Here is a 12,446-nt window from a genome sequence, read left to right as displayed (position 1 = left end):
CCTCAGAGGATCTAACCCTAGGCAATGATGTTTATTTACAAATTCTTTACACAGTCCAAAGTCTTCTTAATTCTGAGCTGACCCAACATTTCTCTGCAAGCAGACTGACCTTCTGTGAGATCCTTCTGTTCTCACCGCCTAATTTGTACCTTAAACATTACAACATCCTTAATCCTGCTATGTTACCACTTCTACCTGATGAAGGTGAGCCCCATGACTGAACGGTAATAACATCCCATTTTGTGACACAACGTTCTGATTTACAGACATCCTGTCAAGTAATCCTGATCTAATTTTGTCTGTGGATGGTTCAGATTGTAAAAAAATGAGAAAGGCGATTTCCACGCTGGTGATGCTCTTACTACCCAAAATGAACCACTTGAGAGGGAAAGTCTCCCACAAGCTAAATCAGCTCAACAAGCCAAGCTCTGTGCCAGTTATCAGGACAAACTGTTAATATTTATACTGACAGCTGGTATGCCTTTGGTATTGTCCGTGATTTGGGAATGTTATGGAAACTAAGGGGCTTTCTTACATCCTCTGGGACCCCAATCAAACATGGATAACAAATAAAAAACCTTCTTACTGCCATTCTCTTAGCTTCTGAAATTGCTATCATTAAAATTGAGGCTCACACTAAAAGGACTGAATCTGAATATCAGGGAGACACCCTGGCTGGCTTTCATGAGAAGGCCATAAAAGTCTATAAAAGTTGTGGCACGGGACTTCCCTGGTGGCACAATGGTTAAGAATCCTCCTGTCAATGCAGCGGACACGGGTTCGAGCCCTGGTCCTGGAAGATCCCACATGCCGTGGAGCAACTAAGCCCGCGAGCCACAACTACTGAGCCCGTGTGCCACAACTACTGAAGCCCGTGCGCCTAGAGCCTGTGCTCTGCAACAAGAGAAGCCACTGCAATGAGAAGCCTGCTCACCGCAACGAAGAGTAGCCCCTGCTTGCCGCAACTAGAGAAAGCCCACGCGCAGAAACAAAGACCCAAGGTAGCCCCCCCCCCAAAAATAAAAGCTGTGGCACATGTGGATGAAGTCCATTCTGCTTCTATATTGTGACCTTTTGTTGCCAGACTTCCACCATGCTGATGTCCTTGCAACAGAGCAACAGTCTGCTCCTGAGTCAGAGAAATTAAGATTGACTGTGAAGTTCTTAGGATCCTAGAGAAGCCGCCGCCGCCACCAGTACCACCCTGTCCGCACTGCGCCTCAGCAGCCGGGACAGGGCCGCCGTCGGGGAGCCTCAGAGCACCGTCCCTAGCTCAGCATGATGGACTTGGAGCTGCCGCTGCCGGGACTGCCGTCCCAGGAGGGTAGCCCACCATCTCCTCCGATGGCAGCCTGTTCATACCTCTTATTCTAAACCAGAAGAGGGTAGTGGGAGAGAGAACACAGATCGTGATGAAAACTCTAGAAACCAGAGGGACCAAGTACACTTCATTTACTCAGGACGTGGATTTGATTGACATACTTTGGAGGCAAGATATAGATCTCGGGGTAAGTCGAGAAGTATTTGACTTCAGTCAACGACGGAAGGAGCGTGAGCTGGAAAAACAGAAAAAACTTGAAAAGGAAAGACAAGAACAACTGCAAAAGGAGCAAGAGAAAGCCTTTTTCGCTCAGTTACAACTAGATGAAGAGACAGGTGAATTCCTCCCGGTTCAGCCAGCACAACACATCCCGTCGGAAACCAGTGGACCTGCCAACTACTCCCAGGTAGCCCACATTCCCAAACCAGATGATTTGTACTTCGATGACTGCATGCAGCTTTTGACAGAGACATTCCCATTTGTAGATGACAATGAGGTTTCTTCAGCTACGTTTCAGTCACTTGTTCCTGATATTCCCAGCCACATCGACAGCCCAGTCTTTATTGCTCCTAATCAGGCTCAGTCACCTGAAACTGCTGTCCTTCAGTTAGCCACTGCTGATTTAGATGATATGCAGCAGGATATTGAGCAAGTTTGGGAGGAGCTATTATCCATTCCAGAATTACAGTGTCTTAATATTCAAAGTGACAAACTGGCTGAGACTAGCATGGTTCCAAGTCCAGAAACCAAACTGGCGGAAATTAACAATTATCATTTCTATTCATCAATCCCCTCACTGGAAAAAGAAGTAGGTAACTGCAGTCCACATTTTCTCAGTGCTTTTGAGGATTCCTTCAGCAGCATCCTCTCCACAGAAGAATCCAGCCAGTTGACAGTGAACTCATTAAATTCAAATACCACAGTAAATACAGATTTTGGTGATGAATTTTATTCTGCTTTCATAGCAGAGCCCAGTACCAGCAACAGCATGCCCTCCTCTGCTACTTTAAGCCAGTCACTCTCTGAACTTCTAAACGGGCCCATTGATATCTCTGATCTATCACTTTGTAAAGCCTTCAACCAAAACCACCCTGAAAGTGCAACAGCAGAATTCAATGATTCTGACTCTGGCATATCACTGAACACAAGTTCCAGCATGGCATCACCTGAACACTCAGTGGAATCTACCATCTATGGAGACACACTGCTTGGCTTCAGTGATTCTGAAATGGAAGAGATAGATAGTTCTCCTGGAAGTGTCAAACAGATGGGTCCTAAAACACAGCCAGTAAGGCCTTCTGGGGATACAGTCCAACCCTTGTCATCGTCTCGGAGGAACAGTGCTCCACTGTGTGATGCCCAGTGTGAAAACACACCAAAGAAAGGGGTGCCTGTAAGTCCTGGTCATCGAAAAACCCCATTCACAAAAGACAAACATTCAAGCCGCTTGGAAGCTCATCTCACAAGAGATGAGCTACGGGCAAAAGCTCTCCATATCCCATTCCCTGTAGAAAAAACCATTAACCTCCCAGTTGATGACTTCAATGAAATGATGTCCAAGGAGCAATTCAACGAGGCTCAACTTGCATTAATTAGAGATATACGTAGGAGGGGTAAGACTAAAGTGGCTGCTCAGAATTGCAGAAAAAGAAAACTGGAAAATATAGTGGAACTGGAGCAAAATTCAGATCATTTAAAAGATGAAAAAGAAAAATTGCTCAAAGAAAAAGGGGAAAATGACAAAAGCCTCCATCTACTGAAAAAACAACTCAGCACCTTGTATCTTGAAGTCTTCAGCATGCTACGTGATGAAGATGGAAAGCCTTACTCCCCAAGTGAATACTCCTTGCAGCAAACGAGAGATGGCAATGTATTCCTTGTTCCCAAAAGTAAGAAGCCAGATATTAAGAAAAACTAGATTTGAGCAGATCTGACCTTTTCTGAGCTAGTGGGTTTTTTTTGTTGTTGTTGTACTGTTATACTGAAAGCTCCTACTGTGGTGTGAAATGCAGAAATATACTTTATAAGTAATTCTATGCAAAATTATAGTCAAAACTAGTGTAGAAAATATAAAACTTTAAGAAGCATTAAAATAAGTTATCAGTATGCTGAATCAGTAGTTTCACTTTAACTGCAAACTTAATTTCTTAAAACACCATTGGGGCTAGTTTCTATATACATGTAAATACTACAAAAACTCCTTATTTATACTGTTCTTATCTCATTTGTTACTTTCATAGATTTATATGATACATCTGGCTAAAAGCAAATTGTTGCAAAACTAACCACTATGTACTTTTTAAAATAAATACTGTATGAACAACAACAACAACAAAAAGATTGACTGTGGTTGTAAAGTCAATAAACAGTTGGAGTTATGGGGAAATCAAGATGGCCACTTGTTTCTTCACAGCTTCCTGGCCAGTCTCGTTTTTCAGGTTTTGCATTCTTTCACTCACATGGTGCATTTAAGATGACTCAAATTTTAAATAAACTTTGGTGGGAAGATGCCAATAAAATTGCAAAAACTGGGCGTCCCTGGTGGCGCAGTGGTTGAGAGTCCGCCTGCCGATGCAGGGGATGCGGGTTCGTGCCCCGGTCCGGGAGGATCCCATATGCCGCGGAGCGGCTGGGCCCATGAGCCATGGCCGCTGAGCCTGCGCATCCGGAGCCTGTGCTCCGCAGTGGGAGAGGCCACAACAGTGAGAGGCCCGCGTACCAAAAAAAAAAAAAAAAAAAAAAAAATTGCAAAAACCGTTTACCAGAAATGTCTGACCTGTCAGGTCCCTAATCCTGGAAAAATTATCTTTGTTCCCAGAGGCCTCCGACCTCCTCCCTCTGGACACTTTTACATCTGCAACTGGACTTCATTCAGTTGCCACCTAGAATGGGTTATCACTATGTTCTTGTCATCGTATGTATGTTTTCTGGATGGGTTGAAGCTTTTCCCTGCCACAAGGCTGATGCCCTCATAATGGAAAAAAAACTTTTAGAAAATGTGTTTTCCACTTTGAGTAAACCTTCTACAATCTCCAGTGATCAAGGCATCCACTTCTCTGGCGGTGGGGGAGGGAATCATACGAGCCTTAGCAAAAACCCTGCAAAGTTTTTGGAGTCATCACAGTCCCTATCACCCTCAATCATCGGGCAAGATAGAACTAATGGGATCCTCAAACTTAAAATCTCTAAACTTGCTGAAACTACTGGACTCCCTTGGTCTAAGATGTTGCCTCTGGCCTTGCTGACTGTTTGTAATACACCCTTTGGGAAACATAAACTCACTCCACATGAGATAGTCCCTGGTAGACAAATGTCCCTTGGTATACAACTGTCTGATGATCCCTTGTTTCAAGCTAATGTGATCAGCTACTGTAAGGCTATAATGTCTTATGATAAAGCCTATCAACAGGTTAAAGAAGATTTCCTGTATTCCAATTCAAAAGATCGTGTTGGTCACTGTCTGGAGCCTGGTGACTGGGTATTCTGGAAACGTCATCAGAGGAAAACAGCCGTCGGACTCCGTTCGAAAGGACCTCACTAAGTGTTCCTGACCACTAACACGGCTGTGAAACTAGAGGACATTGAGCCTTGGGTAAGCACATCACAGCTAAGGAAGCCTCCACCTGACATCTGGTCCTATACAGATGCTGGAGACCCCTGAACCAAACTATAAGAGAGAAGCAGCTGACTTCAAAGTAGACTGTTTCCACCCAAGACGCCGGATCAAGACTTCATACTTTAACTGAACATGAATTTTTTTTTCTTCTCTTTCTTTCTTTTACTCTGGCATTGGCTTGGAAAGATAACACTCTCATCTGTGTCTCCCAGGCCATTGCTAAGGGGAGTAACCTTTCAGAATGCTCAATTTGTCTTCAAAGATTCTAATCTATCCATGATGCTAGAGACCCTCTGTGACCAATTTCTCTTCTATTTCCAATGTCACTGCAAACTACGATTAACCCCCATTTAGAACTCTCTTACGAAGTTCCACTCTTATCACCAGAATACCCTGTGCCTTGTTTTTCCCTTTGTCAAATCATAACTGCATGTACTCAATTAGACACAAATACCTACAAAAATCTTAGTACATCTGCAACCCCACGTTCCCATGATTATCTAAATCAGATTGGCCCCCAATCACTAAGAGATCAAACCAGCAGTGCACATCTTTACAAAGCATTTAGGATGACTCTTTATTTCAGGCTAAGAGATTCTCTTCCCATATGTGCTGAAGATCTGACTGACCCCTGGCATGGATGGGTAAATGCAGCAAACCCTGTGAATGAGTCCATTAACAGTGCCCAGAATGGTCTGTGCCTCAACATGCTTTGTCTCTCTCTGTGGTTGTTTTCATTCTCCCTGGGCCTATGGATGCCTAGATGCCTAGGGCACAGCCAGGCAATGCCTCTTAGGTTATCTAACTGTGCCTCTAACTTTCCACAAATGAGTTAAGTCATCTCATTGATTGACTTCCCTGGATTTACACCACTGAGTTAGAAAGGAATTATCAGAAGTTGTTCATGGCTCAAGATTAGCTTCCTTTGGCAGGGCCATACTTCCCTGGTTATGAGTAAATACAAATGACAATATGATCAGGAACCCCTCCTTAACTCCTGAAGACATTGCAGCTTCCATTTCTAAGACAATAGCTACCCAATAAAGATCCTTAAACTCTCTGGTCAAGCTTCCTCTTAATAATAGGATAGCCCTTGATTATCTTCTAGCTGGACAAAGAGAGGTCTGTGCTGTGGTCAACACCACTTGCTGCACCTGGATAACTCTTCTGGGGAAGCTGAGACTCAGTTACGTAAGACCACTGAGTAAGCCACTTGGCTTAAGAAGGTGACTCCTTCAATGGTTCTTTCTTTGACTTATTTGATTTTGATTGGTTTGGGTCTTAGAGACCATGGCTCGAAGTGCACTCCAAACATTAGGGATTATCTGGCTTATAATAATCATAGTAATCTCCCTGGTGTGTTGTATTCTCTCTAAGACTGGAATGTCAGAAGATGAACAAAGAGAATAGCCAACTTAAAAATCGTGAACCTGAAACCATGACCTATGGACTTCACAGAGATGAAGGAAAAAATGGTCCTGACCTGTGAATACCACACAGAGGATGGACAAAAGCTGTGAGAATTACAGAGCAGTAGCTAAGAGTGGTGCTAATGCCTTAAATTTTGATCTCATGTCTCAGTTATTCGGATCAAAAGTGGGGGGGCGGGGATAGTTTTAAAAAGGAGACAGAAAAATAAAAAATAAAATAGAATAAATAAAACAAAATAAAAAGGAGACAGCGGGCCCCAAATAGAGTCACTTGTGCTAAACCCCACATCAGCAAACCAAGACTTACCACCTGAACTAACTTCAGTTCAACCCCCCAGGATTGTGACCTTTAACCAGTCAACCTGGAAATATCCGATCAGCACTAGTGAGCTGACCCAACTGCCAGGCCCTTCCATTCTCCTTAGGAAGGTGACCTTGCCTGAAACAATGCATTCTTTGCTAATAATTTCCTTTTTCCATCCCCTTTCTGCCTTTAAAAACCATTCCTTTCTACAGCTTGGGGAAGCTCCTTTTTATTGCTAGATGGGCTGCTGCCTGATTCCTGAATTGTTGAATAAAACCAATTTGACCTTTAAACGTATTCAGTAGAATTTTTGTTGTTTAACAACCTCATGCCTATACATTGCCAGAGTGTACCGGCTCTTCCCCCTTCCCCCTCCCACTCCAGCCCATTGGGGTGTTTACTGAAGAAGCCCCACTGATCATGGCACTCCCCTTCCCCACTAGATCAAAACTTTCAATGTCTATTAGCACTAGGGTGACCAGATGCTCTGATTTGCCAGGGTCGGTGTTAATTTTTATCTGTTGTCCAAGCATAATTATTAATGGTGCCTCCTTTTATTCTCAAATGTGCCCAAATTTGGGTGATAAAAATGACATGCTCATCTTACTTATGACTATCTGAATGGAGCATAAACACCCCACCTTCACAGACTGGCCTCAACCTTCCTTCTCAAATTTCCCCACCACTTCACACAGACCCCAATCTAACATCTTCCCAGTGGGCCTCCACCCAACTTGATAAACACATTATAATCCCCCCTGCTTCTAGGCATTCGCTCAAACGATACCTGTCTCCTTTCTGCCTGGCCTGAAAGAGCTTTCATAGAGCCCCTGCACTTGTCCATCCATGAAGACCTGGTTTAAGTTCCAGGATGAAGCCTCCTTAAGTGCTGATAAAGTCTTAGTCTGAATAAACCTCTTGTCAAGGGTTATCTAGGCTTCCTCTGACTTCCCAATGTCTCTTTTCTGTTTATCCTGGGTTGGAGGATGATCAGAGGAGTCATGTCAGGCACAGGGAGAATATCACAGGTTGTTGCAACGGGTCATGGGAGAGATCTGGGGCAAGCATGGGGCTGGCCAGGCAAGGAATGGTGGTGAGAGTCCTGCTGAATAAGAGACTGAAGTACCTGTGGTCTGGGAAACCTCTCTTGGGGACTGGAATTAGAGGGATGGAAAGGTTTTGTCTGGTCTTGTCAGTTTTACCCTGAATCTCATTGAAGACCAGCAGAACCAAAAGGCCATTTCTCAGGAACACAGTTCCCGCCCCCATAACCACACCTCTCATCCCTACTTCTGTCTAATCATACCTCTCACCCCTACTTCCGTCTTTCTCCCTCCCAGCTCAATGTGGATTCCCCACAAAATATACGACTGCTGATTGTAATAAGAAATATTTTTTCTGAATTCCTAAAATAACATGTATTTCCATTTAACATTATGAGCCACACCTTTGGTTCACAAGAGCAATATCTTCTTAAAAATATAAAACATTTTTGTATCGATGATCCTTGCCAGGACCCTTACAAGATTCCAGGGAGTTAAAGAGGAGAGAGACAGCATTAGTCATACGTTGCAGGGGATTGAATTGGGGCTCACAGAGGGGGAGGGACCCAACCAAAGCTTTACATTTTAAAAGTAACAAAAATTCATGGCAGAGAATTTTTTAAAAAGTCAATAACTTATATGCAATATTTTTAAAAAAATTATTAAATAAAAGCCATTCCTTTTGGAATGAGGTTATCTCAGAATACATCTTAGGAAGACCGGGAGAATGAATCAAACATTTTGAGGCATTGGTTTGGTTTTAAAAGGTGAATATTTATGGCTTTAAAGTTTGGGATTTTTGGTCCAGGTACTTCATGGCATCCTGGACCCATTTCTCCTGGGGATCAGCACAGATCTTCTTGTCCTGCTTGGTGCTGAAGCTGTGGGAGAGAGGGAAAGAACTTATTAAGGATCCTCTTTGCAACTTGTGCCAATTTAATCCTAAACCTTCCAGAGCCATCTGCCATGGGATGAAGGGGTTGCCATGGGAGCAGAGGAAGGAGATAGAGGAAGGGTGGGATGCTGAGGGTCAGTGACTGCTCTTGATGGCTCAGTAAAGAGCCATTCTTGCTCTTGACTCGAAGGAACTGGTAAGACCTGAACAAACTTCCAGGCAGGGAGCTAGAGGGAAAATTTCCTGTTGTGAAAACTCATGGATTGGATTATAGAGATGGAACTCTCTAAGTGTAAGGCTCCAGTTAACTCTAATGCAGTTTCAAGAGCTCTATCCCCCAGAAATGAAATTTTGGGCTGGGAGAGGGTAGGTTTTGTCTACTTACATCACAGCTTTCTGGGGACATTTGTTGTTGGTGATTCTTCTGTAGCTCTGCAGTCGCTGAATGGAGATCTTCCTTCTGGCCACATTAAAGCAGCAGACGGTTGGGACAGAAGCTGAATTGGGGAGAAATGAATAGAAAGACTGAGCACTAATGATATGTAGATAATTTTTAAGCATGATTTTGTAAGGAAAGAAATTTCAGGAAGGCAAGGAAATGTAAGAGATGGAGGCAGAATCCATCTGCTCTGAGGTCCTGTACCTCTGCCTTTGATTTGGTGTCCCCAGCTGTACAGTAGGGACCCATCGCTACAGGCAAGGATATGGAAAAAGCTTGGTCAATGCAATAAGCTCCAACTTTGTCATTATGAAGAGCTATGCCACTAAGTGATGGTCATAATACTGTTCATCAAATACTCTCCATTCTCTGCTTTCTGGATGCATGGTAGACTTGCAAGTCTTGGTCACTTTTGGTTGATTGGAACCATTAACTGGTTTTGAGCAATAAGTGAGAAGACAAAGTGACAAGTATCATTTCTAAGGTAGCTTTTGTAATTGTCAGTGCAAGACCCTTGAGAGCTTTCTTTTCCTTCATTACAGTAAGCAGCAATGTTCCCAATCCATCAATGGCCCCATCAATCCAGAATCCTGACTATATGAAGTCAAAGCTCTAGCCAATACATTATAGATATTTAGTATGAGTAAGAAATTAACCTTTGTTGTTTTAAGCCCTTGATAATTTAGGATTGTTTGTTACCACAGCATGCATTGTCTTATTCAGATTGATACATACAGTAAATCTAAGTCATCAGAGGATGAAAACATGAGTTATGATACAAACATATAGATACAATCACAACACGTCACCTTGAGAGATTCCCCTGGGACCTCATTCCCTTCCTCTAACCACTGTTTCTGAAAACTGTCTTGGGGTCCAGTAAAAGTTTGGGGTGTACAGTCAAAGCATTTTTTTTCTCTCCACCACTGACAAAAATGCCCCCTGTGCCTGCAATAAGAGAGGGTCTTTCTTTTGTGTGTCCCCATCCCCAAACATGGGAAGGCAGCCAGATTGTGGATGGACACAACATCACTCTCAATACTCATGTCAGGAAAGAATGTGGGGACTGACCTCAGTAGCCTGGGTTTCTAGTTCTGGCTATTTCTCTGATTGTGAGGTCGGGGCTCTTCTTGTCTACTCGTGGGACCCGTTTTCCCGTCTTTAAAATGAGGGGGTCTGCAGCAAGTCTCCGCAGATTCTTGCTGATCTGACAGTTCTGGTGGTGATTAGCTTTGGCATAGAGAAGGGACTTACCTGGCTGAGCCAGCACCTGGGTGCTGAAGAAGGCTGCTGTGAGCAGCAGACACAGAAGTGCTGCAGAGACCTTCATGTTGAATGGGGAGGTTACCAGCTTCAGCCTGAGAGCTGTTGGTTTCTGGGTTTGTCTCAGCCCCTCTGCAGCTCTGGCTGCTCTGCATGCCTTTTAAAGACAGCCCAGGGTGTGGGAACTTCCAAGGAAACCTTTGCTTAACCAGGGTCATGAACAAATCATGACAAAAGCAAGTCCTGACTTGCTGCTCAAGATCCCAGCAAGTTAATAGGACATAAGAGGCAAACGCATTTTTCATTCATGCATGTTTTTGGAATGACTGAGCACAAATGGTAACCTAGAGGGACATGTTTACAAGCTCTGCTTTCTCTGAAATGAACCATCTGCAGTGGGGGAAGAGTCAGGGAGACCAAGGGCGTGAAGAGATGAGGAGATTCAAGTACCTTCCCTGGTCCCTGTGTTCACATGGTGGTCTTTAGGATTTTAGAGGCCAGAAAGGGGCCCTAAAACTTTTGCTAGGCTCCCATCCAAATACAGAGAGAGCTCAGCAGCTCCGAACATTGCTTGGTCTCTGGGAACCCAGGAATTGTAGCACATGAGAAACTCACCCCATAATTCAATCTAGTGGTCACAGAATCTTAGTGCCCTGGAATTTTAGTGTTATAGTACATCAGAACTGAATATTTCTTATTTATCTTGACTTCCTGTGCATTCTTTACTCAGTTTTATTAAGGAAATTTGACAAATAAAGATTGCATATATTGAAGGTGTACAGTATGATGGTTTGATATTCACATGCATTATGAAATGATTATTGCAATTAATTTAACTCACACATCCATCACCTCCATCACCACACATAGTTAACTTTTTGGGGGGTGTGCATGGTGAGAACACTTCAGATCTACTCTCTTAGCAAATTTCAAGTATATAATATAGTATTATTAACTAGAGTCACCTTGTCGTACATTAGACCCCCAGAACTCATTCATCTTATAACTGAATGTTTGTACACTTTGACAAACATCTCCCCAGAAATACAAATCAAAACCATAATGAGGTAAAACTCCACACCTCTTAGGATGGCTTTTATAAAAAAGACAAGGCACAGTAAGTGTTGGCGAGGATGTGGAGAAAAGGGAACCCCTGTACGCTATTGGTGGGAGTGGAAATTGATGCATCCCCTATGGAAAACAGTATGGAGGTTGCTGGGCATTTCTAAACTATTTGTTTAGCTGCTAAAGCCTTTTCCAAATGGAATCAAATAGCCAAAGCTTGTTCATCAAATACATTGTAGTGGATTGGGTCTGTTTGAAGCATAATATTTGGCCCACATGCCCTCACACCCCAAGGATTCAAGGAACACATTTGGAAAACCAGCAATCTAGTTCAATCCACTCCCTGAGCACACATTGCAGACAAGGTGCCCAATGGCTAAAAATATCAAAGAGAAAGAGACAAAAACCCACATGTATCCTCTTCGTGCACAACACTAGGCCCCCTAGTAGGAGATGGTGCAAGGGGAGGTCATTATTAATGGGGTCTTTTAATGAGGTCCTTAATTAAAGTCTTTAATGGGGTCACTGCGGTGAATACAGAATTGAATACTGGTATGGAGGCACTGCAAGGCCCTTTCTGGGCTTTTCCTTTACACTCCCATATCAAATTGGTACAGGTGGCACAGAGAGATGTGTTGAGAAGGACTCTGAGGCCTTGCCTTGCATTAGTAGATAACAGTGATGTGGCTGACTGGTCATGTCCATCATGGACACAAGATTAAGAGAGTCCACTTACTGGCCTACATGCTCTCTCAGCTCCCATCTAGAGTAACTGGTCTCAAGTACCTAAAAAGGAACCAAGTAGAGACCAGGAAATCTGGATTTTCCTTGCTCTTTCCTGCTCCGCTCCAGATGAAGTGGTCTAGTGTGGTCTCTGGAATCAGGATCCTGAGTTTCAGTGATGGCTCTGCCACTAATTAGCTTGGATACCATGGACAACTTACTAGCCACTCTCTGCTAGGTTAAGATGGGAATAATAATCATGCCTACCTTAGAGAATTGTTGGGTGAAATAAATGAGTTAATATATATATAAAGTGCTCAGTGGAGTGATCACTCTCTTACTCTGTA

At 43.4% G+C, this 12,446-nt stretch overlaps 2 protein-coding genes across 4 annotated transcripts; one reads left to right on the top strand and one right to left on the bottom strand.

The window, feature by feature from the left end:
- Window positions 1–1,278: 1,278 nt before the first annotated feature.
- LOC307068121 (nuclear factor erythroid 2-related factor 2-like) lies at window positions 1,279–3,239 on the top strand (the record flags this gene model as incomplete). Of its 3 annotated transcripts, none has more annotated exons than XM_079725788.1 (3): window positions 1,279–1,323; window positions 1,461–1,508; window positions 1,728–3,239. In XM_079725788.1, the coding sequence occupies 3 exons, from the start codon at window positions 1,279–1,281 to the stop codon at window positions 3,237–3,239; spliced, it is 1,605 nt and encodes a 534-aa protein (XP_079581914.1). The 3 variants fall into 3 exon arrangements, with proteins under 3 accessions (XP_079581914.1, XP_079581913.1, XP_079581912.1); XM_079725787.1 differs by having other exon boundaries at window positions 1,461–1,727; window positions 1,818–3,239; XM_079725786.1 differs by having other exon boundaries at window positions 1,461–3,239.
- Window positions 3,240–8,489: 5,250 nt separating this feature from the next.
- Window positions 8,490–10,378, bottom strand: LOC307068266 (eotaxin-like; the record flags this gene model as incomplete). Its single annotated transcript, XM_079726052.1, has 3 exons — window positions 8,490–8,595; window positions 8,995–9,106; window positions 10,303–10,378. The coding sequence occupies 3 exons, from the start codon at window positions 10,376–10,378 to the stop codon at window positions 8,490–8,492; spliced, it is 294 nt and encodes a 97-aa protein (XP_079582178.1).
- Window positions 10,379–12,446: the final 2,068 nt, after the last annotated feature.

Source organism: Hyperoodon ampullatus (assembly GCF_949752795.1).
Source record: "Hyperoodon ampullatus genome assembly, chromosome: 19".
In the NCBI taxonomy this organism is placed as follows: domain Eukaryota; kingdom Metazoa; phylum Chordata; class Mammalia; order Artiodactyla; family Ziphiidae; genus Hyperoodon; species Hyperoodon ampullatus.
Note: the sequence above shows the minus strand (reverse complement) of the source record. Positions and strands in the feature narration are given on the sequence as shown.